The 22,035-nt window shown below is 45.1% G+C and overlaps 1 protein-coding gene across 4 annotated transcripts in view; it reads right to left on the bottom strand.

The window, feature by feature from the left end:
• Positions 1-1,796: 1,796 nt before the first annotated feature.
• The window catches only part of cab39 (calcium binding protein 39), an 87,417-nt gene continuing 67,178 nt past the window's right edge, over positions 1,797-22,035 (bottom strand). For all 4 annotated transcript variants that reach the window (XM_072474583.1, XM_072474585.1, XM_072474586.1 and 1 more), the window contains 3 exons: positions 7,868-7,933; positions 5,391-5,534; positions 1,797-4,835 (listed from right to left, as the gene is read on the bottom strand). In XM_072474583.1, the coding sequence (XP_072330684.1) occupies positions 4,647-4,835; positions 5,391-5,534; positions 7,868-7,933 (399 nt within the window). In that variant the 3' untranslated portion in view covers positions 1,797-4,646. The remainder of the gene's footprint in view (positions 4,836-5,390; positions 5,535-7,867; positions 7,934-22,035) is intronic.

The following is a 22,035-nucleotide window of genomic DNA, read 5'->3' as shown; positions in this document are numbered from 1 at the left end:
TACAATCCATATTTATTTCAAATGCTCTGGCCTTTCTGCTCTTCTCCTTGCAGTTAGGAACATTTAAAATATACACAACAGTGGATTGTAGCAGCTTCAGCTTCGCACTTGCACAACATTGGAGCTCCGGCTTGGAATCGGATTTGGAACTTTAAATGGGAACCCAGGTCTGGAGAGGGAATCAACGATAGGGGTCAGGGTGAGAGAGAAGTCTGAGGTGGGGGAATGAAGGGGGAAGGGTTCAGGAAGCCAGAACCATGACAGAGTTACTTTAAAAAATAAACGTCATCTCATTTACCAACGTAGAAATTTAGCAATGTAAAACATTTAAACGTAGAGGGTATAAATTCTTTTATCTGATTCAGGTCCAGGAGAACCAAACTACTTTTAATATTGATTCAATGTTTCACAAAGTTGTTTTATTTAAAAGTCTTGATTTTCAGGAATGTAATCACTATAAGCGAGGACATAATGCAATGACTACTTAAAGTAAAATTTACCTTTTTATCTGAAATAGTTAATGACTTAAGTATGTTAACTTTGTTTTTTTTTACAGGAAACATTTGCGAAAGTGAAACCTTGTCCATCGGTTTTCTTTCCGTTAATTTATTTATTTTTATCGTTCTCCACAGGAATGGTTACATTGGCCTATACTGGTTTGATTATAGTGACTTTTCTGAAACATTTTACTGCCACAGAAAGTTAATGGTATTTATTGCAGTCCACACAAGTAGTCACTTCCTCAACCATTAATGTTCCTTGGAACTCGATTCAGCCAATTTGAGGTCAGGGTGCAGTTAACTTTTAAAAATTCGGGGAGGCTTTGTGGTTCTGACATTGAAAAGAAAATACTTGTAAGACACAAAATATATTTTCTTGATACCATGCTACAAAATGAGTTGAGTGATGCTAAATGTCCTTAGAAGTTTTTTCCTGTCAGTGTTCTTATTCAATACTAGCTTGGGGTCAGTTTCAGGCACTGTTGACATCAACTGAGCTACAGCGGCATGGTGACGCAATGGTTAGCACTGCTGCATCATGGCACTGAGGACCCGGGTTCGATCCCAGCCCCCGGTCACTGTCTGTGTGGAGTTTGAACATTCTCCCAGTGTCTGAGTGGGTTTCACCCCCACAACCAAAGTGTGTAGGTTAGGTGGATTGGCCACGCTAAATTGCACCTTAATTGGAAAAAAAATCCCCTCATCCAACAAGGCTTAATTTAAAAAATAAGTGTTTTATAAGCACAAATAGTCTGTAACATGTTGTACACCAGCAAAAACTGCAACAGTACACCCTGTAGAGGCATGACATCATGGACAGGACCTTCCAGATTCCTCTGCTTAACTGCACTTGTGGAGCTAATTTCACACAGTAATGATGGTGAAGGTTGACAGTTCCGCTGTCATTATGATGAAAATTCAGTGTTGTAACAACCCTGGTTGTTAATGGAGGAATATAGAATGCTATTTTGGTGCAGCCTGATAGCCAGTACCAAAAATGGACTCAAAGGTAGAGTGACTGCAGTTGAATCCGTCTCTGGTGTCCAAATCAGCTATCTGTCACTGCATGATGTTGAAGCAATCAGATTCTTTTTTCGCATCATATACCTTAGATTGGAGGCAATCCTTTCTTCAACTTGAGGAAACCGCTCAAAAGGCTGAAAATATACACATTAGACATTCAAGGTTGCAGACAGCTCACCTTCAGCATTCAAACTTGCAGTTTAGCGATGACTAAACTGCACTCTTCTTCAAGCATAATCACATCATTAAAGCTCAGAAATAAACACACAAACATTTGTACGTTTAATCAAAATTTATTTGCATCCTTGGGACCAGTCAGATCTTCTGACATTAAATTATGTTTTTTTAGGGAAACAGGACATGTTTAGCAAGATCTGCTATCTTAAAAGCAGTCCTAATTATTCAAAAACTGTGTTCACACCTTGCAGAAATTTCTTTGGAGGGCAATGTTTCATCGTACTTGAAGATTCCAGTGCAACAGCTCCATACAACCCAAGATTGCAGCATCATTTGAATATATATTGCTTTCTAACACAGCTTACAAATGTTCTAACCATACGCATGCTATCTGAAATGTTCATATATTTGGCATCTTCCTAAAGTGACCTCATGCTTTAATTTTCAACCCAATTATAGTAAGGATTGCACAATATATTATTACTCAGCAATGCATAGATTCCAATTCTCAATACGATGACATACTTGCAAAACAGCCAGTGCAAAACCTAAAATCTTTTTGCTGAGTTACATAGCTATCAAGTGATGCATTAGTTACAGGAAAATAATCCCACAGGGCATTTTCAATGAAACAAAACAACCGTTCTCAGATACAGTGAGGATTGCACACGTATCCTGAACAAGTTTGTACTTGCATGAACGGAGGTGGCTAAAACTGTATATATATTATTGAATGCAAACCTAAGTAACCAGGTGTAAAATGGAAGGAGTATGGATGAGACAAGTTTCAGCCAAAGGCTGGATTTTGTCAACTCCTCTCGGGCATTGAAAACCACGACAATACTTTCCTGAAGTTGCAGTGGTCAAGTTGTTGAAATATTTTTTGATATGGTTTAATGGATATTCAACAAATCCAATTCTGACAGTCACTCCACAGGAATTTAAAATATTGACTCATTTGTTTGGTATGGCTAAGTTCACATTCGTGAATCTCAATTCAATATTTCTACAATTAGTATAAAAAAGGTCACTTCACCACTTAACATGCAATTGTCATCAGGAAAAAGCAAACAGAGTCCATGTGATTTTATGATTATTTTTAAAACTAGGTTTAAAAAAGCATGTGGGGTAGTTTTATATTGACATTTGGATTACGTCTGCAGCATTTACAATATATTGAAAGTATCACCTATCAGAAAACACTACAAGCAAAGATGTTCTTGAAAATTACACAATTTTCTCTAAATGTAATCTGATTTAAGTTTCATAAATGTAGAAACCTACTGCACTGGAATCTAAAAGTACATTTCAAGGCAAGATCTGAAAATTATCAACTGGATTGAAAAGAAACAGCAATAGATTTATTAGATACTACCATTTTTTTGGTAAGTTTATATTAAGGACACATAAGCAAAGAACCTTTCTGCAGGCTTATTTAAGCCAATTTTAAAAGTCCCAACTCTGGTAACTGAATGTGTAGCGCTTACTATTAGTGAACATAAATCCAGTATCTTGTAGAGTTCCAGTTTATACATTAGCCTATCCTGATCACAGCAGCCCATTAGCAAATAGCATAAATACAGAATTGGCTTCAGAATGCTTTCTACTGCAAATATTCATTAGCAATTTCATGTGATCAGCAGAAGTATTCAAATAACATCAGCATTCATATGCAAAACTCAATATTAAGTAAATAGTTAGACTAATACAATAACATTCTTCCGCTGTACAAATGAATTATTTTTAGAACTGAGCGGCCTAAAAGTTATGTACAAGGAACCAGCAAATCCTTCTAATGAAGTGCAGAGTTTCCTAATTCCTAAACAGAAAATCAGAATTAAAATTAACGTAACTAAAACATGTTTGAATGTGTATATACTTTCAATTCTTGTAAATCAAACTGCTTGCAAAATCTATAAATCAATTAAAGGCCTATATACATTCTTTTTCACCAATAAGAACAACCCCTTCCCAACAGATTAATTCTCCTGAAAGTTACTTAATACATTAAGGGAAACAATCACATCCCTTAAAAAAAAAAGCCTCATCTACAATTCTTTGCCAGCATTCGGAATTGTGTACAACTATGCAAAGAAATCTAGCATGTAACACTACATTCTGCAATTGTGGGAGAGGAGATGCAGCATTTCATCTTTCGATTTTATCACTGATAAGTTTCCAGGATTGTTTTTTTTAAAAGGTGACACAGGTGGAACACACGATCCACTGGGAAATCTGCCTGTAAAGCACAAAGGAAACAAATCTCTGTCACAATGCTGCTGCCAGTATTTCTCAAAGGCAGTCGTGCATAGCTTTGCATCTCGGAAAGAGAATTCTATCCAGTAATTGATTTCTCTCCCCAACCCACATAACGATCGAGTTTGCTTTAAACCATTTTATGAGCAAATGATATTAAATTATTTCTGAAAACATACACCATAGAAAAATGTTCCCAACTAAATTAAATAACAAGTGATGCATTACATTCATAAAGAAAAAAATGACATGGAGATCCAGCAATTTAATCCTCATGACTATGGTGTATGTTTTTAAATGTTATCACAGATCAAATCCATAACAAACTCACAACAGTTTACAAGTGGATTAAAAACCAGATGTGCAGCCTCAGTTTTACTGTTGTTATCCTTTCTTATCAACCCACTCTAATTTCTAAAAACCTGCTTACATAAACCAAGTACCCTCTTCACCATAAGACGGTGAGTTTACATTTCAGTGACTTTTTTGTTATTGAAACAGACAAAGTCCATGTTGTGCTCTAATACGCAGGAAAGCAGCAGCTAAATTTCATCTTTGACTTCAAAACAAAAAAACAAAAACCGTTCACTGGACAGCAGATCAGCAGTAATCCATAAGAATCAAATAAGGGTGCTTGATGTTCAAAAATAGACGACAGTCGCTTAAATTCTGTTCTGTTTTATAACAGCTTTAGGATTCCTGGGGTGCCGGTCTCTTTAGATCTCTGATTTGTTTGACCAAGTAAGTCTTCTCATCATTGAATTGTTCATCTTCGGTCCTGTCATTCTGGAACTTGCTGAGAAACTCTATTAGTTTGGTCTGGTTTTTCAGCAAGATATCCAGAATTGGCTGAGTCTTGTTGGGATTGGCCACAAACACCTAGAGAGAGGATACAGACATTACATTTTTGTAGGACCAGCTCTTCAATATGTAGATGCTGACTTTAAAAAAAAAAGCTTGAATCATAACACAACATCAGTGCAATCACTGACTATTTTTAGGTGGTAACCAAAGGGCACTGTTGAATTAGGTAGACCTGTCTCAAAGTACAAAAATCATCTAATAATATTAGGCATGCTTGTAAACATAGTTTAAAAAACTATAATAGTTAAGTGCTGTTGCAAAAACTAACTGACCTGCAACATCCAGCCAATAAGGAAATATTTTCTTAAGAAATGGATATTACAATGGCATGGAGCAATTTTAACCTAGCTCATCTGTGTTATACCCCAAATAATTTCACTTCCCGTTCAACTCAGCGGAGTGAGGCACTGAACTGGGTATTCCACCCCATCTCATGGAGTTTTGATAGAGTCTAGTTTTATTTAGTGGTATTCATATGGGGCTAGTTTAATGTATATAGCTAAGAAGCAAAATATAAAAGGTCTTGACTGTACTTCCAAGTCTCTGCAGACAAGTTAAATGTTCCAATACCTTAAATACATGGAAGGCCTCAAACTGAATGTTGCGGCTTTTGTCTCGCAGCAGATTCATCATCAACTTCAAGTTCTCTGGTTTGCTGATATACTTCGTCATTATGGTGAAATTATGTCTATCGAGTAGAAGCTCCCCAAGTAACTGAATAACAGTAAATATTTACGGTCAGTCATTTTAATAGAACAAATTGCATTGTAAATACAGAAAAGTGTTATAAAGGCTTCAATGTTTATAACAGTTAAGACTCTCTCATTACAAAATGATTTCTGAAATCTTAACTTTTAAAGCTGGTGTGCATCAAAAAGGCTGCATTATCCCAAAGAAATAAATGTATCTTTTACTGTAAGTCAGCAAAGCAACAACGTTCTGCTGAGCTTAACCTCATCCAATTGCACATGTAAAAAATGCATTTAAACTGGCGGCATGGTGGCGCAGTGGTTAGCACTGCTGCCTCAAGGCACCGAGGACTCGGGTTTGATCCCAGTCTCGGGTCAGTCTGTGTGGAGTTTGCACATTCTCCCCTCCGTTTCCATGGGTCTCGCCCCCACAACCCAAAGATGTGCAGGGTAGGTGGATTGGCCACAATAAGTTGCCCCTTAATTGGAAAAAAAAGAATTGGATACTCTAAATTTTTTCTTTTTTTTTTTAAATACTTCCACCCACCATCCCCAGGGGACCGCCAGTGCATCTCGTAGACCCACTTCCAATTGTGGAATGAGATCTTTCAGCAGTTCCCTTGCATTTTCCAGATTCAAATCAATTTCATCCTCAGTTTGTTCTCTATTCCCTAGCGACAAGAAGAACAGCGCTCAGTGCTACTCAATCAGCAACTGTCAGGAATACCTTGGAAAGAAAAGTCTTACTTATTAGATCAGGCATGTTTGCTGGGGGAACAGGGAGGCAAGCAGGTTGTGAAGATCAAGGAGAAATGGGAAGCGGAGTTGGGAATGGAGATCAATTGGAGAGTATGGAGTGAGGCACTGCGAAGGGTATACGGGACCTCCTCTTGTGCAAGGATGAGCCTGATACAGTTTAAGGTGGTGCACAGGGTGCATATGACTCGGGCAAGAATGAGTGGGTTCTTTCAGGGGGTAGCAGGTGAGTGTGAGAGGTGTGGGCGGGGGCCAGCGAATCATGCACACATGTTTTGGGGTTGTGAAAAATTGAGAAGATTCTGGGCGGGAGTGTTCGTGGTATTAGACATGATAGTGGAGGAGGGAATGGACCCGGACCCTTTGGTGGCAATATTTGGGGTTTCAGAGAAGCCAGAGCTCATAGAGAGGAGGAAGGCCGATGTCTTGCCCTTCGCCTCTCTGATTGCATCGCCACCGGGGTTAGCAGCATGGTTGGGTGACCTGTATGACTTCCTGCGGTTGGAGAAGATAAAGTATGAGTTCAGGGGCTCAGCAGGGGAGTTTGAGAAAAGGTGGGGGATGTTTGTGACCATGTTTGAAGAGTTGTTCATCGCAGGGGGGGGGGGGGGGGGGGGTGGATGATGGGGAGGGGGGGGGGGTGAAAAAGGAGAAAAATCTGTACAAACTGTATAGTTGATTGTTGGGAAGAATGTTTCCCGGGGTGTTTATTTGCTGTAACCTACTTTGATACAAGTTTGAATAAATTGCGTTAAAAAAAAAGATCAGGCACGTTTGATGGTCAATTCAGTCACTCGGATTGATGTAAACCGTTACGGTGACTGAGTGAAACCTTTATATACTGGAAAAAAGCAGCTAACACTATCATATATAATTTCTGTCCTTACAAGTAGGAATTGCTGTCTAAAGAAAATATAAGAACATTTGAACAGAGTATTGGTAATTATTAGTTTGTTACTGGTCTTGGTTTCTGTACTAGCTTGATGTGTTGAGGTTATGGTCAGGGTATTGACTTTGACAATCATACACAACTGGAAAGATCAGCTAACGAGATAATTCAACATCACAAACACGCAGCTTTTAACTTTTCTCCAAGGCCACTTTACCATTCTCAGAATTACGGATTAAAATCAGAAACGTCTGCAGGTGCACAAACAAATACCATGTAGTTTAATTACGTTAGGCACTTTATGTCTGTTAGAGTAAAATGGTATTAAAAACATCACATAAGTGCCATGAAATGGCCTTCCTGATGAGAACTTGGACAGAAGCCCCCCCCCCCCTTGCATCACCTGCCAATTTTGAGAAATGTAAGTATAGGCGTCTTGGGACAAGGAATGCAATCCAACCCTGAAAGAGTGTCAAAATGTTGGTTTGGGAATCTGGCTGTGGTCGTTTCAGAGCCTGAATGGAATATGCAATAGCTTATCCAAATCTGCAAACAATGCATTTAACAAATATTTTCAATATCTGAACTCTTATGCTTGCGGCATAACAGTGTAAAGCGCAAGATGATGAAATTTGACATTTTCATATTGTACATCTTAAATTTAATTTGAGATCAAAAAGTATGCTCCATTTAAGACTACATATTTGAATTACCTTCAGCGACTGTCTTTTTGTGACATAGTTTTCCGAATGGAGTAACTTTTCATATTCGCTGAAGAACTACAAGAAGAAAGTGATAGGCAAACTTTTGAAATTAAAACCAGAATGCAAATAAGTAAAGCAAATAAGCTATACAACATTTATCGAAGTAGCATAAGTTTATAAAATTCCATTTTATGAAGCACACGACTTGGAGATTTGCATACACTCGTTCCTCCAGATTTCCTTAAAATTGCAAATTATGCAGAACTCAAGTGTAATTTTTTTTAATTTTTTTTTTTATTAAATATTTTATTGAAAATTTTTGGTCAACCAACACAGTACATTGTGCATTCTTTACACAATATTATAACAACACAAATAACAATGACCTATTTTATAAACAAAAAATGAATAAATAATAAAAAACAAAAATGAAAACTAGCCCTAATTGGCAACTGCCTTGTCACAAGTAACACTCTCCAAAAATATAATTTAACAGTCCAATATATAATTATCTGGAGCAACGACCTATACATACTATACAGTATATATTAACAACCCTGAGAGTCCTTCTGGTTCCTCCTCTCCCCCCCCCCCCCCCCCCCCCCCCGATCCTGGGCTGCTGCTGCTGCCTTCTTTTTCCCATTCCGTCTATCTTTCTGCGAGGTATTCGACGAACGGTTGCCACCGCCTGGTGAACCCTTGAGCCGACCCCCTTAGGACGAACTTAATCCGCTCTAGCTTTATAAACCCCGCCATGTCATTTATCCAGGTCTCCACCCCCGGGGGCTTGGCTTCTTTCCACATTAGCAATATCCTGCGCCGGGCTACTAGGGACGCAAAGGCCAAAACATCGGCCTCTCTCGCCTCCTGCACTCCCGGCTCTTGTGCAACCCCAAATATAGCCAACCCCCAGCTTGGTTCGACCCGGACCCCACTACTTTTGAAAGCACCTTTGTCACCCCCATCCAAAACCCCTGTAGTGCCGGGCATGACCAAAACATATGGGTATGATTCGCTGGGCTTCTCGAGCACCTCGCACACCTATCCTCCACCCCAAGAAATTTACTGAGCCGTGTTCCAGTCATATGTGCCCTGTGTAATACCTTAAACTGAATCAGGCTTAGCCTGGCACACGTGGACGACGAGTTTACCCTGCTTAGGGCATCTGCCCACAGCCCCTCCTCGATCTCCTCCCCCAGCTCTTCTTCCCATTTCCCTTTTAGTTCATCTACCATAGTCTCCCCTTCGTCCCTCATTTCCCTATATATATCTGACACCTTACCATCCCCCACCCATGTCTTTGAGATCACTCTGTCCTGCACCTCTTGTGTCGGGAGCTGCGGGAATTCCCTCACCTGTTGCCTCGCAAAAGCCCTCAGTTGCATATACCTGAATGCATTCCCTTGGGGCAACCCATATTTCTCGGTCAGCGCTCCCAGACTCGCGAACTTCCCATCCACAAACAGATCTTTCAGTTGCGTTATTCCTGCTCTTTGCCACATTCCATATCCCCCATCCATTCCCCCCGGGGCAAACCTATGGTTGTTTCTTATCGGGGACCCCCCCCAAGGCTCCAGTCTTTCCCCTATGCCGTCTCCACTGTCCCCAAATCTTCAGTGTAGCCACCACCACCGGGCTTGTGGTGTAGTTCCTCGGTGAGAACGGCAATGGGGCTGTCACCATAGCCTGTAGGCTAGTCTCCCTACAGGACGCCCTCTCTAATCTCTTCCACGCCGCTCCCTCCTCCTCTCCCATCCACTTACTCACCATTGAAATATTAGCGGCCCAATAATACTCACTTAGGCTCGGTAGTGCCAGCCCCCCCCTATCCCTGCTACGCTGTAAGAATCCCTTCCTCACTCTCGGGGTCTTCCCGGCCCACACAAAACCCATGATGCTCTTTTCAATCCTTTTTAAAAAAGCCTTCGTGATCACCACCGGGAGGCACTGAAACACAAAGAGGAATCTCGGGAGGACCACCATCTTAACCGCCTGCACCCTCCCTGCCATTGACAGGGATACCATATCCCATCTCTTGAAATCCTCCTCCATCTGTTCCACCAACCGCGTTAAATTTAACCTATGCAATGTGCCCCAATTCTTCGCTATCTGGATCCCCAGGTAACGAAAGTCCCTTGTTACCTTCCTCAGCGGTAGGTCCTCTATTTCTCTACTCTGCTCCCCTGGATGCACCACAAACAACTCACTTTTCCCCATGTTCAATTTATACCCTGAAAAATCCCCAAACTCCCCAAGTATCCGCATTATTTCTGGCATCCCCTCCGCCGGGTCCGCCACGTATAGTAGCAAATCGTCCGCATACAAAGATACCCGGTGCTCTTCTCCTCCCCTAAGTACTCCCCTCCACTTCTTGGAACCCCTCAACGCTATCGCCAGGGGCTCAATCGCCAGTGCAAACAATAATGGGGACAGAGGGCATCCCTGCCTTGTCCCTCTATGGAGCCGAAAATATGCAGATCCCCGTCCATTCGTGACCACGCTCGCCACTGGGGCCCTATACAACAGCTGCACCCATCTAACATACCCCTCTCCAAAACCAAATCTCCTCAACACCTCCCACAAATAATCCCACTCCACTCTATCAAATGCTTTCTCGGCATCCATCGCCACTACTATCTCCGTTTCTCCCTCTGGTGGGGCCATCATCATTACCCCTAACAACCTCCGTATATTCGTGTTCAGCTGTCTCCCCTTCACAAACCCAGTTTGGTCCTCGTGGACCACCCCCGGGACACATTCCTCTATTCTCATTGCCATTACCTTGGCCAGGACCTTGGCATCTACATTTAGGAGGGAAATAGGTCTATAGGACCCGCATTGTAGCGGGTCCTTTTCCTTCTTTAAGAGAAGCGATATCGTTGCTTCAGACATAGTCGGGGGCAGTTGTCCCCTTTCCTTTGCCTCATTAAAGGTCCTCGTCAGTACCGGGGCGAGCAAGTCCACATATTTTCTATAGAATTCGACTGGGAATCCATCCGGTACCGGGGCCTTTCCCGCCTGCATGCTCCTAATTCCTTTCACCACTTCTTCTACCTCGATCTGTGCTCCCAGTCCCACCCTTTCCTGCTCTTCCACCTTGGGAAATTCCAGCCGATCCAAGAAGCCCATCATTCTCTCCCTCCCATCCGGGGGTTGAGCTTCATATAATTTTTTATAAAATGTCTTGAACACTCCATTCACTCTCTCCGCTCCCCGCTCCATCTCTCCTTCCTCATCCCTCACTCCCCCTATTTCCCTCGCTGCTCCCCTTTTCCTCAATTGGTGTGCCAGCAACCTGCTCGCCTTCTCCCCATATTCGTACTGTACACCCTGTGCCTTCCTCCATTGTGCCTCTGCAGTACCTGTAGTCAGCAAGTCAAATTCTACATGTAGCCTTTGCCTTTCCCTATACAGTCCCTCCTCCGGTGCTTCCGCATATTGTCTGTCCACCCTCAAAAGTTCTTGCAGCAACCGCTCCCGTTCCTTACTCTCCTGCTTCCCTTTATGTGCCCTTATTGATATCAGCTCCCCTCTAACCACCGCCTTCAACGCCTCCCAGACCACTCCCACCTGGACCTCCCCATTATCATTGAGTTCCAAGTACTTTTCAACGCACCCCCTCACCCTTAGACACACCCCCTCATCTGCCATTAGTCCCATGTCCATTCTCCAGGGTGGGCGCCCTCCTGTTTCCTCCCCTATCTCCAAGTCCACCCAGTGTGGAGCGTGATCCGAAATGGCTATAGCCGTATACTCCGTTCCCCTCACCTTCGGGATCAATGCCCTACCCAGCACAAAAAAGTCTATTCGCGAGTAGACGTTATGGACATAGGAGAAAAACGAGAACTCCTTACTCCCAGGTCTGCTAAATCTCCACGGGTCTACACCTCCCATCTGCTCCATAAAATCTTTAAGCACCTTGGCTGCTGCCGGCCTCCTTCCAGTCCTGGACTTCGACCTATCCAGCCCTGGTTCCAACACCGTATTAAAATCTCCCCCCATTATCAGCTTTCCCATCTCTAGGTCCGGAATGCGTCCTAGCATCCGCCTCATAAAATTGGCATCATCCCAGTTCGGGGCATATACGTTTACCAAAACCACCGTCTCCCCCTGTAGTTTGCCACTCACCATCACGTACCTGCCCCCGTTATCCGCCACTATATTCTTTGCCTCGAACATTACCCGCTTCCCCACTAATATAGCCACCCCCCTGTTTTTCGCATCTAGCCCCGAATGGAACACCTGCCCCACCCATCCTTTGCGTAGCCTAACCTGGTCTATCAGTTTCAGGTGCGTTTCCTGTAACATAACCACATCTGCCTTAAGTTTCTTAAGGTGTGCGAGTACCCGTGCCCTCTTTATCGGCCCGTTCAGCCCTCTCACGTTCCACGTGATCAGCCGAGTTGGGGGGCTTCCTACCCCCCCCCCCCCCTTGCCGATTAGCCATCACCTTTTTCCAGCTCCTCACCCAGTTCCCACGCAGCTGTATCTCCCCCAGGCGGTGCCCCCCCACCCATCCTCTCCCATACCAGCTCCCCCCTCTCCCCAGCAGCAGCAACCCAGTAATTCCCCCCTCCCACCCCCCCCCGCTAGATCCCCCGCTAGCGTAATTACTCCACCCATGTTGCTCCCAGAAGTCAGCAAACTCTGGCTGACCTCGGCTTCCCCCCGTGACCTCGGCTCGCACCGTGCGACGCCCCCTCCTTCCTGCTTCTCTATTCCCGCCATGATTATCATAGCGCGGGAACCAAGCCCGCGCTTCTCCCTTGGCCCCGCCCCCAATGGCCAACGCCCCATCTCCTCCACCTCCCCATCTCCCCCCATCACCACCTGTGGGAGAGAGAAAAGTTACCACATCGCAGGATTAGTACATAAAACCCCTCTTTGCCCCCCACATTCGCCCCACCACTTTGTTCGAACGTTCTTTTTAATAACCCGCTCATTCCAGGTTTTCTTCCACAATAAAAGTCCACGCTTCATCCACCGTCTCAAAGTAGTGGTGCCTCCCTCGATATGTGACCCACAGTCTTGCCGGTTGCAGCATTCCAAATTTTATCTTCTTTTTATGAAGCACCGCCTTGGCCCGATTAAAGCTCGCCCTCCTTCTCGCCACCTCCGCACTCCAGTATTGATATACGCGGATCACCGCGTTCTCCCACCTACTGCTCCGAGTTTTCTTCGCCCATCTAAGGACCATTTCTCTATCCTTAAAACGGAGGAATCTCACCACTATGGCTCTGGGAATTTCTCCTGCTCTCGGTCCTCGCGCCATCACTCGGTATGCTCCCTCCACCTCCAACGGACCCGCCGGGGCCTCCGCTCCCATTAACGAGTGCAGCATCGTGCTCACATATGCCCCGACGTCGGCTCCCTCCACACCTTCAGGAAGACCAAGAATCCTCAGGTTGTTCCTCCTTGCGTTGTTTTCCAGTGCCTCCAACCTTTCCACACATCGTTTCTGATGTGCCTCCTGCATCTCAGTCTTCACCACCAGGCCCTGTATATCGTCCTCATTCTCGGCTGCCTTTGCCTTCACGACCCGAAGCTCCCGCTCCTGGGTCTTTTGTTCCTCCTTTAGCCCTTCGATCGCCTGTAGTATCGGGGCCAACAGCTCTTTCTTCATTTCCTTTTTGATCTCTTCCACACAGCATTTCAAGAACTCTTGTTGTTCAGGGCCCCATGTTAAACTGCCACCTTCCGACGCCATCTTGGTTTTTGCTTGCCTTCCTTGCCGCTGTTCTAAAGGATCCACTGCAATCTGGCCACTCTCTCCTCCTTTTTCCATCCGTATCCAGGGGGGATTCCCTTCTGGTTTACCGCACAGTGTTTTTAGCCGTCAAAATTGCCGTTGGGGCTCCTATCAAGAGCCCAAAAGTCCGTTTCACAGGGAGCTGCCGAAACGTGCGACTCAGCTGGTCATCGCCGCACCCGGAAGTCCCAAGTGTAATTTTTTTTAAGTTACATATTCTTCATACAGTTTTAATGAACATTACTGCTCAGATGTTGTGCCCCCGATAATTAGCTTTTTTTTAATGTGCAGCTTATGTGAACAGAATTGTCTTTCATACTTTGGATCAACTTCTTATTAACAAATGTTAAAATAATTGAATGATATTCTATAATAGCTGTATATATATTCTTACCCTAATACTTACTTCTCATCACCAAACTGAACGCCAAATTTAATTAAGTATACATTAGGGAGTCAAATATAACCATTGCATTTAATGTTTGGAACGACAATTAAGTTTTCTTTTTGCTTACAAAGATCAAATTTGAATCAATGATAGAAATGCAAGTCAAAAAGGTGTACACGATGTGAATCAGCAATAAACTCATAAAAATAGAAATAAGAAATATAAAAGTGCATCAGTTCGTGCGGCACGGTGGTGCAGTTGTTACACTGCAGCCTACGGCGCTGAGGACCCCAGTCTGATCCTGGCCCCAGGTCACTGACTGTCAGTTTGCACATTCTCCATGTGTCTCCAGGTTTCACCCCCACAACCCAAAGACGTGCAGGTTAGGCGGATTGGCCACACTAAATTGCCCCTTAATTGGAAAAAAAAAATTAGGTACTCAAATTTATTTTTTAAAACCGCATCAGTGAATTTCAACATTTTCAAATTCCTCAATATTATGATCACGGAATACTATTATGGAACATACTTTTTCGACAAGCTCCTCCACAAAGTAGAAGAGCAGATACAAAGAAATGTCACTAGAGGGCACTCCCATATAATAATTCAAGTTTTCCGAGAACTGTTTGAAGTAACTTTCCCTTCAAATCCAAGATGGTTTTCTATTGGAATAGTTGGCCTTCAGATGGATGGATACATTGACCCAACAATTACCCTGCCTTCCAGGTTGAGGTTTCAACGTTCTTTAGAACAAAGAAAAGTACAGCACAGGAACAGGCCCTTCAGCCCTCCAGGCCTGTGCCGACCATGCTGCCCGTCTAAACTAAAACCTTCTACACTTCCGGGGTCCGTATCCCTCTATTCCCATCCTATTCATGTATTTGTCAAGATACTCCTTAAAATTCACTATCGTCCCTGCTTCCACCACCTCCTCCGGCAGCGAGTTCCAGGCACCCATTACCCTCGGTGTAAAAAACGTGCCTCGTACATCTCCTCCAAACCTTGCCCCTCGCACCTTAAAGCTATGCCTCCTAGTAATTGACCCCACTATCCTGGGAAAATGTCTCCGACTATCCACCCTGTCTATGCCCCTCATTATTTTACAGACCTCTATCAGGTTGCCCCTCAACCTCCGTCGTTCCAGTGAGAATAAACCGATATATCATAGCAAATACCGTCCATACCAGGCAACATCCTGGTAAATCTCTTCTGCACCCTCTCGAAAGCCTCCACATCCTTCTGGTAGTGTGGCGGCCAGAATTGAACACTATACTCCAAGTGTGGCCTAACTAAGGTTCAATACAGCTGCGACATGACTTGCCAATTTTTATACTCGATGCCCCGGCCAACGAAGGCAAGCATGCCGTATGCCTTCTTGACTACCTTCTCCACCCGTGTTGCCCCTTTCAGTGACCTGTGGACCTGTACTCCTAGATCTCTTTGACTTTCAATACTCTTGAGGGTTCTACCATTCACTGCATATTCCCAATCCGCATTAGACCTTCCAAAATGCATTACCTCACATTTGTCCAGATTAAACTCCTTCTGCCATCTCACCGCCCAAGTCTGCAAACGATCTAAATCCTGCTGTATCCTCCGACAATCCTCATCACTATCCGCAATTCCACTAACTTTTGTGTCGTCTGCAAACTTACTAATCAGACCAGTTACATTTTCCTCCAAATCATTTATATATACTACGAACAGCAAAGGTCCCAGCACTGATCCCTGCGGAATACCACTAGTCACAGCACTCCAATGAGAAAAGCATCCTTCCATTGCTACTCTCTGCCTTCTATGACCTAGCCAATTCTGTATCCATCTTGCCAGCTCACCTTTGATCCTGTGTGACTTCACCTTTTGTCCCAGTCTGCCATGAGGGACCTTGTCAAAGGCCTTACTGAAGTCCATATAGACAACATCCACTGCTCTACCTGCTTCAATCATCTTTGTGACCTCCTAGAAAAACTCTATCAAGTTAGTGAGACACGACCTCCCCTTCACAAAACCGTGCTGCCTCTCGCTAAGTCCATTTGCTTCCCAATGGGAGCAGATCCTGTCTCGAAGAATTCTCTCCAGTAATTTCCCTACCATTGACGTAAAGCTCACCAGCCTGTAGTTCCCTGGATTATTCTTGCTACCCTTCTTAAACAAAGGAACAACATTGGCTATTCTCCAGTCCTCCGGGTCATCACCTGAAGACAGTGAGGATCCAAAGATTTCTGACAAGGCCTCAGCAATTTCCCTTCTCGCCTCCTTCAGTATTCTGGGGTAGATCCATCAGGCCTTGGGGACTTATCTACCTTAATATTTTTCAAGTCGCCCAACACCTCGTCTTTTTGGATCTCAATGTGACCCAGGCTATCTACACATCCTTCTCCAGACTCAACATCCACCAATTCCTTCTCTTTGGTGAATACTGATGCAAAATATTCATTTAGTACCTCGCCCATTTCCTCTGACTCCACACACAGATTCCCTCCCCTGTTCTTCAATGGGCCAACCCTTTCCCTGGCTACCCTCTTGCTTTTTATGTACGTGTAAAAAGCCTTGGGATTTTCCTTAACCCTATTTGCCAATGACTTTTCGTGATCCCTTTGAGCCCTCCTGACTCTTTGCTTAAGTTCCTTCATACTTTCCTTACATTCCACACAGGCGTCGTCTGTTCCCAGCCTTCTAGCCCTGACAAATGCCTCCTTTTTCTTTTTGACGAGGCCTCCAATATCTCTCGTTATTCAAGGCTCCCGAAATTTGACGTATTTATCCTTCTTCCTCACAGAAACATGCCGGTCCTGAATTCCTTTCAACTGACATTTGAAAGCCTCCCACATGTCAGATGTTGATTTATCCTCAAACATCCGCCCCCAATCTAGGTTCTTCAGTTCCCTCCTAATATTGTTATAATTAGCCTTCCCCCAATTTAGCACATTCACCCGAGGACCACTTTAGCATTGCCAATTATGTTGTTAGCTTCGATATAAATTAATGCGAGTAATTGAGGATCAACAAATCAATAAATGTTTAAGATAAACTATAACAGAATTTCCTCCTCAAAAAGCAGAGATCCATTCCACATTATTCTGATCCTTTACATATTTCATGACATCGGCTGGTTTAGCACACTGGGCTAAATCGCTGGCTTTTAAAGCAGACCAAGCAGGCCAGCAGCACGGTTCAATTCCCGTACCAGCCTCCCCGAACAGGCGCCGGAATGTGGCGACTAGGGGCTTTTCACAGTAACTTCATTGAAGCCTACTCGTGACAATAAGTGATTTTCATTTCATTAGTTTTGCAGATTATTTTGATCGAAAATGCTTTCACCTGATCAGTTTTCCTTGCTTCTAATTTTAAAACTGCAGCAACATGCAATTATGCAGAGCGCACATACAAAATCAGAAAATATTATTACATCTCCTTCTCCAGAAAATGTAACAATTTAAAAATAAATAAATTAAGATCATCTCGTCTTGGAATATAAATTGTGCAGTATCCTCAATTTTGCTATATTATGTTATTTAGGATGTTATCCTTCACAAAACTAATACTGAAATAATTGAAATCAAGGGATAACATGCCTCCAGTATATTGATATTTATTCCAGTGTACAGGTACTATTCAGAAAAAAATATAGATGTAGAGACAGCTCAGATAGCCTATAGACACTATGGCTCCAATAACAATAATATTCTTTTACATGGGTTAATTTACATGGGGAATAAACAAATTCAGCCTTAAAAATCCAACTTAAAACCTTGTATATAACCGAGCAACAATATGTTCCAGCAACTCCTCCCACCACAGCCCCCAATCACTGGCTCTTTTCTTTTATTCATTTATGGGATGTGGGCATCGCTGGCTAGGCCAACATTTATTGCCCATCCCTAGTTGCCCTCGAGAAGGTGGTGGTGAGGTGCCTTCTTGAACTGCTGCGGTCAGAGGTGTAGGTACATCCACAGTGCTGTAGAGAGGGTGCACCAGGATTTTGACTGAGCAACAGTAAAGGAACGGCAATATTGCCAACTCAAGGTGGTGAATGACTTGGAAGGGAACCCACAGGTGATGGTGTTCGCAAGTATCTGCTGTCCTCGTCCTTCTAGATGATAGCGGTCGTGGGTCCGCCCCCTCACTTGCAGGCCTATCTCAACCACCATCAGCCATCCTCACCCCTTGACTTTGTGCCACATTCATAAATGACATCAGCGTAAAATGTATTTATTTTTGTTTAAATATTTTTATTAAGGTATTTGAAAATTTTAATAAAAACATAGACAATGACATCAACATGGTATAATAAACATTCCCACCCCCCCTCCTCCATCTCAATCTTCACACATCCCAACCATATAACAACAATCCGCCCCCCCCCCCCCACCCCCACCTTGGAATACTGCATCTGCTGACATTTTAATTTTCCCCGAGTAAGTCGACGAACGTCTGCAACCGCTGGGTGAACCCGACCATTGACCCTCTTAAGACGAACTTTATTTTATCGAGACTGAGAAACCCAGCCATGTCACTAACCCAGGTCTCTACACTCGGGGGCTTTGAGTCCCTCCACATTAACAAGATCCATCTCTGGGCTACCAGGGAGGCAAAGGCCAAGACGTCATCCTCTTTCGCTCCCTGAACTCCCGGCTCTTCCGACACTCCAAAGATCACTACCTCCGGACTCGGCACCACTAGTGTTTTTAGCACCATGGATATTGCGTTAGCAAAACCCTGCAAGCTTTGGGCATGCCCAAAACATGTGGACATGATTTGCTGGGCTTCCCGCGCACCTCGCACACCTATCTTCGACCCCGCTCATCCTCGCCGCTGTCATGTGTGCCCGGTGGACTACCTTAAATTGTATCAGGCTAAGCCTGGCACAGGATGAGGAGGTATTAACCCTACTTAGGGCATCTGCCCACAGACCCGCCTCTATCTCTCCTCCTAGCTCGTCCTCCCACTTGCCCTTAAGCTCCCCACCGGAGTTTCCTCCGCTTCCGAAAGCTCCTGGTAAACATCTGAAACCTTCCCCTCTCTCACCCAGGTACTGGAGACTACTCTATCCTGTATCCCCCGTGGCGGCAGCAGTGGTAAGGCCGGCACCTGTTTTCTCAGGAAGTTTCGCACCTGTAAATACCTAAACCCGTTCCCTGCTGGCAATTCAAATTTATCCTCCAAGGCTTTCAAGCTGGGAAAGCTCCCGTCTATAAATAGATCCCCCATCCTTCTAATTCCTGCCCTTCGCCATCTCCGGAACCCATCATCTAGCCTACCCGGTACAAACCGATGATTATTGTAAATCGCGGTTCAAATCGATGCTCCCTCCACTCTCTTATATCTCCTCCATTGCCCCCAGATTCTCAGAGCCGCCACCACCACTGGACTTGTGGAGTATTGGGCTGGCGCGAATGGAAGAGGTGCCGTTATCAGTGCTCCCAAACTGGTGTCTTTGCATGACGCCATCTCCATCCGCTCCCATGCCAACCCCTCCCCCACTACCCACTTCCTAATCACATTAGCCACCCAGTGGTAATTGCAGAAGTTCGACAGCGCCAACCCACCCTCCCCCGACTGCGCTCCAGCAACACTTTCTTCACTCGCGGGGTTTTACCCGCCCACACAAAGCCCAAAATAACCTTATTCGCCCGTTTGAAAAAGGCCGTTGTGATGAAGATGGGGAGGCACTGAAAGACAAACAGAAATCTGGGGAGGACCGCCATTTTCACGGTCTGTACCCTTCCTGCCAGTGATAGCGGGAGCATGTCCCATCTCTTAAAGTCCCCTTCCATTTGCTCTACCAACCGGGATAGGTTTAACTTGTGCAGTGCCTCCCATTCCCGGGCCAGCTGGATTCCCAGATATCGAAAGCTCTTCCCTACCATTCTAAGCGGCAGCTCTCCCAGTCTCTTCTCCTGTCCTCTTGCCTGGATCGCGAACATCTTGCTTTTCCCTCCCATGTTCAATTTATACCCTGAAAAATGGCCAAATTACCCCAAGATTTGCATTACTTCCCCCATCCCCTCCAACGGGTCCGAAATGTACAAGAGCAGGTCATCTGCGTAAAGCGAGACCGGTGCTCCACCACCCCCCCCCCCCCACCCAAAACCGCAAACCAGCCCTTTCCAGTTCCTAGAGGCTCTAAACGCCAGGGCCAATGGCTCTATGGCCAGGGCAAACAGTAACGGGGAGGGGGTTATCCCTGGCCTCGTCCCTCGGTGTAGTTTAAAGTACCCCGGCCTCAGCCGGTTTGTACACACACTCGCTACTGGTGCCTGACAGAGCAACCGCACCCAGTCAATAAAGCTCTCACCAAACCCAAACGTACCCAGCGCCTCCCACAGGTAATTCCACTCCACCCAATCAAAAGCCTTCTCCGCATCCATCGCTACCATCAGCTCCACCTCCTCTCCTTCTGAGGGCATCATAATATTTAAAAGCCTTCGAACATTGGCCTTGAGTTGCCTGCACTTTACAAATCCCGTCTGGTCTTCCCCTATTACCCCCGGGACACAGTCATTTATCCTGTGGCCAGTAGCTTAGCCAGCAGTTTGGCGTCCACATTTAGTAGAGAAATCAGCCTGTATGACCCACATTGCTCCGGCTCCTTCTCCCGTTTCAGGATCAATCAAATCGAGGCCTGCAACATCGTTGGGGGGGGGGGGGGGGGGGGGGGGGGAAGGACTCCCTTCCCTCTTGCTTCATTAAATGCCCTCACCAGCAGTGGGCTCAATATCTCTGAAAACTTCTTATAGAATTCCGCTTGGGGCTGGGCTCAAAGACCAGGGGGTAGCCGTCAGACCCCTCTAGCCCCTTGATTATTTCCTCAATCTCAATTGGGGCTCCCAGCCCTTCCACCAGATCCTCATCTACCCTCGGGAATCTCAACTGATCCAAAAACTGCCTCAACTCCTCCACCCCAGCCGGGGGCTCCGACTCATACAATTTACTGTAGAAGTCCTTAAACACCTTGTTCACCCCCGCTGGGTCCAGGATAGTATTCCCGCCTTTACTCTTTACTTTACCTATCTCCCTGGCCGCTTCCCTTTTCCTGAGGTGGTGAGACAACATTCTGCTTGCCTTTACCCCGTGCTCATAAATCGCCCCCCTTGCCTTCCTCAACTGTTCCACCACTTTCCCTGTGGTCAACAGCTCAAACTCTACCTGTAACCTCTGCCGCTCTCTCAGTAGCCCCGCATCCGGGGCCTCCGAGTATCTCCTATCCACCTGGAGTATCTCCTCCACTAATGTATCCCTCTCAGCCCGTTCCGCCTTTTCTCGGTGGGGCCCATAACGAGATTAATTCCCTTCTGACCACTGCCTTCAGAGCTTCCCAAACCGTCGCTGCGGAGGCCTCCCCCGTATCATTTGTCTCCAGGCAGTTCTGGATGGACTTATTAACCTGCCCACAGATCACTTTGTCCGCTAGCAACCCCACATCCAGTCTCCACAGCGGGCGTTGCCCTCTCTCCACACTAACCCTTAGATCCACCCAATGCGGGGCATGATCCGACACTGTGATTGCCGAGTACTCAGTATCCACCACCTCCGGTGTTAACGCCCTGCTCAGAACAAAAAAGTCGATGTGAGAGTATACCTTGTGGACATGTGAAAAAAAGGAAAACTCCTTCGCCCTTGGCCGTGCAAACCTCCATGGGTTTACTCCCCCCATCTGTTCCATAAACCCCTTCAATTCCTTTGTCGCAGCCAGCCTCCTCCCTGTCCTGGATTTTGACCTGTCCAATTCAGGATCAATGACTGTATTAAAGTCTCCTCCCATGATCAGGTTATGTGACTCTAAGTCTGGGATCTTACCTAAAACCCACCTCATAAATTCCACATCGTCCAAACTCGGAGCATATATGTTCACGAGTACACCCGTACCCCCTCCAGCTTCCCACTCACCATTATGTACCTACCCCCCTTGTCTGACACGATTCTCCCTGCCTCAAATGCACTCCTTTGCTGATCAAGATTGCTACCCCCCTGGTCTTTGAGTCCAGCCCCGAGTGGAATACCTGGCTGACCCACCCCTTTCTCAATCTTGTCTGTAAC

This window comes from Scyliorhinus torazame, chromosome 14 (genome assembly GCF_047496885.1).
Source record: "Scyliorhinus torazame isolate Kashiwa2021f chromosome 14, sScyTor2.1, whole genome shotgun sequence".
Classification (NCBI taxonomy): domain Eukaryota; kingdom Metazoa; phylum Chordata; class Chondrichthyes; order Carcharhiniformes; family Scyliorhinidae; genus Scyliorhinus; species Scyliorhinus torazame.
The sequence above is the reverse complement of the archived record's forward strand: the minus strand, read 5'-3'. Positions and strand labels throughout refer to the sequence as shown.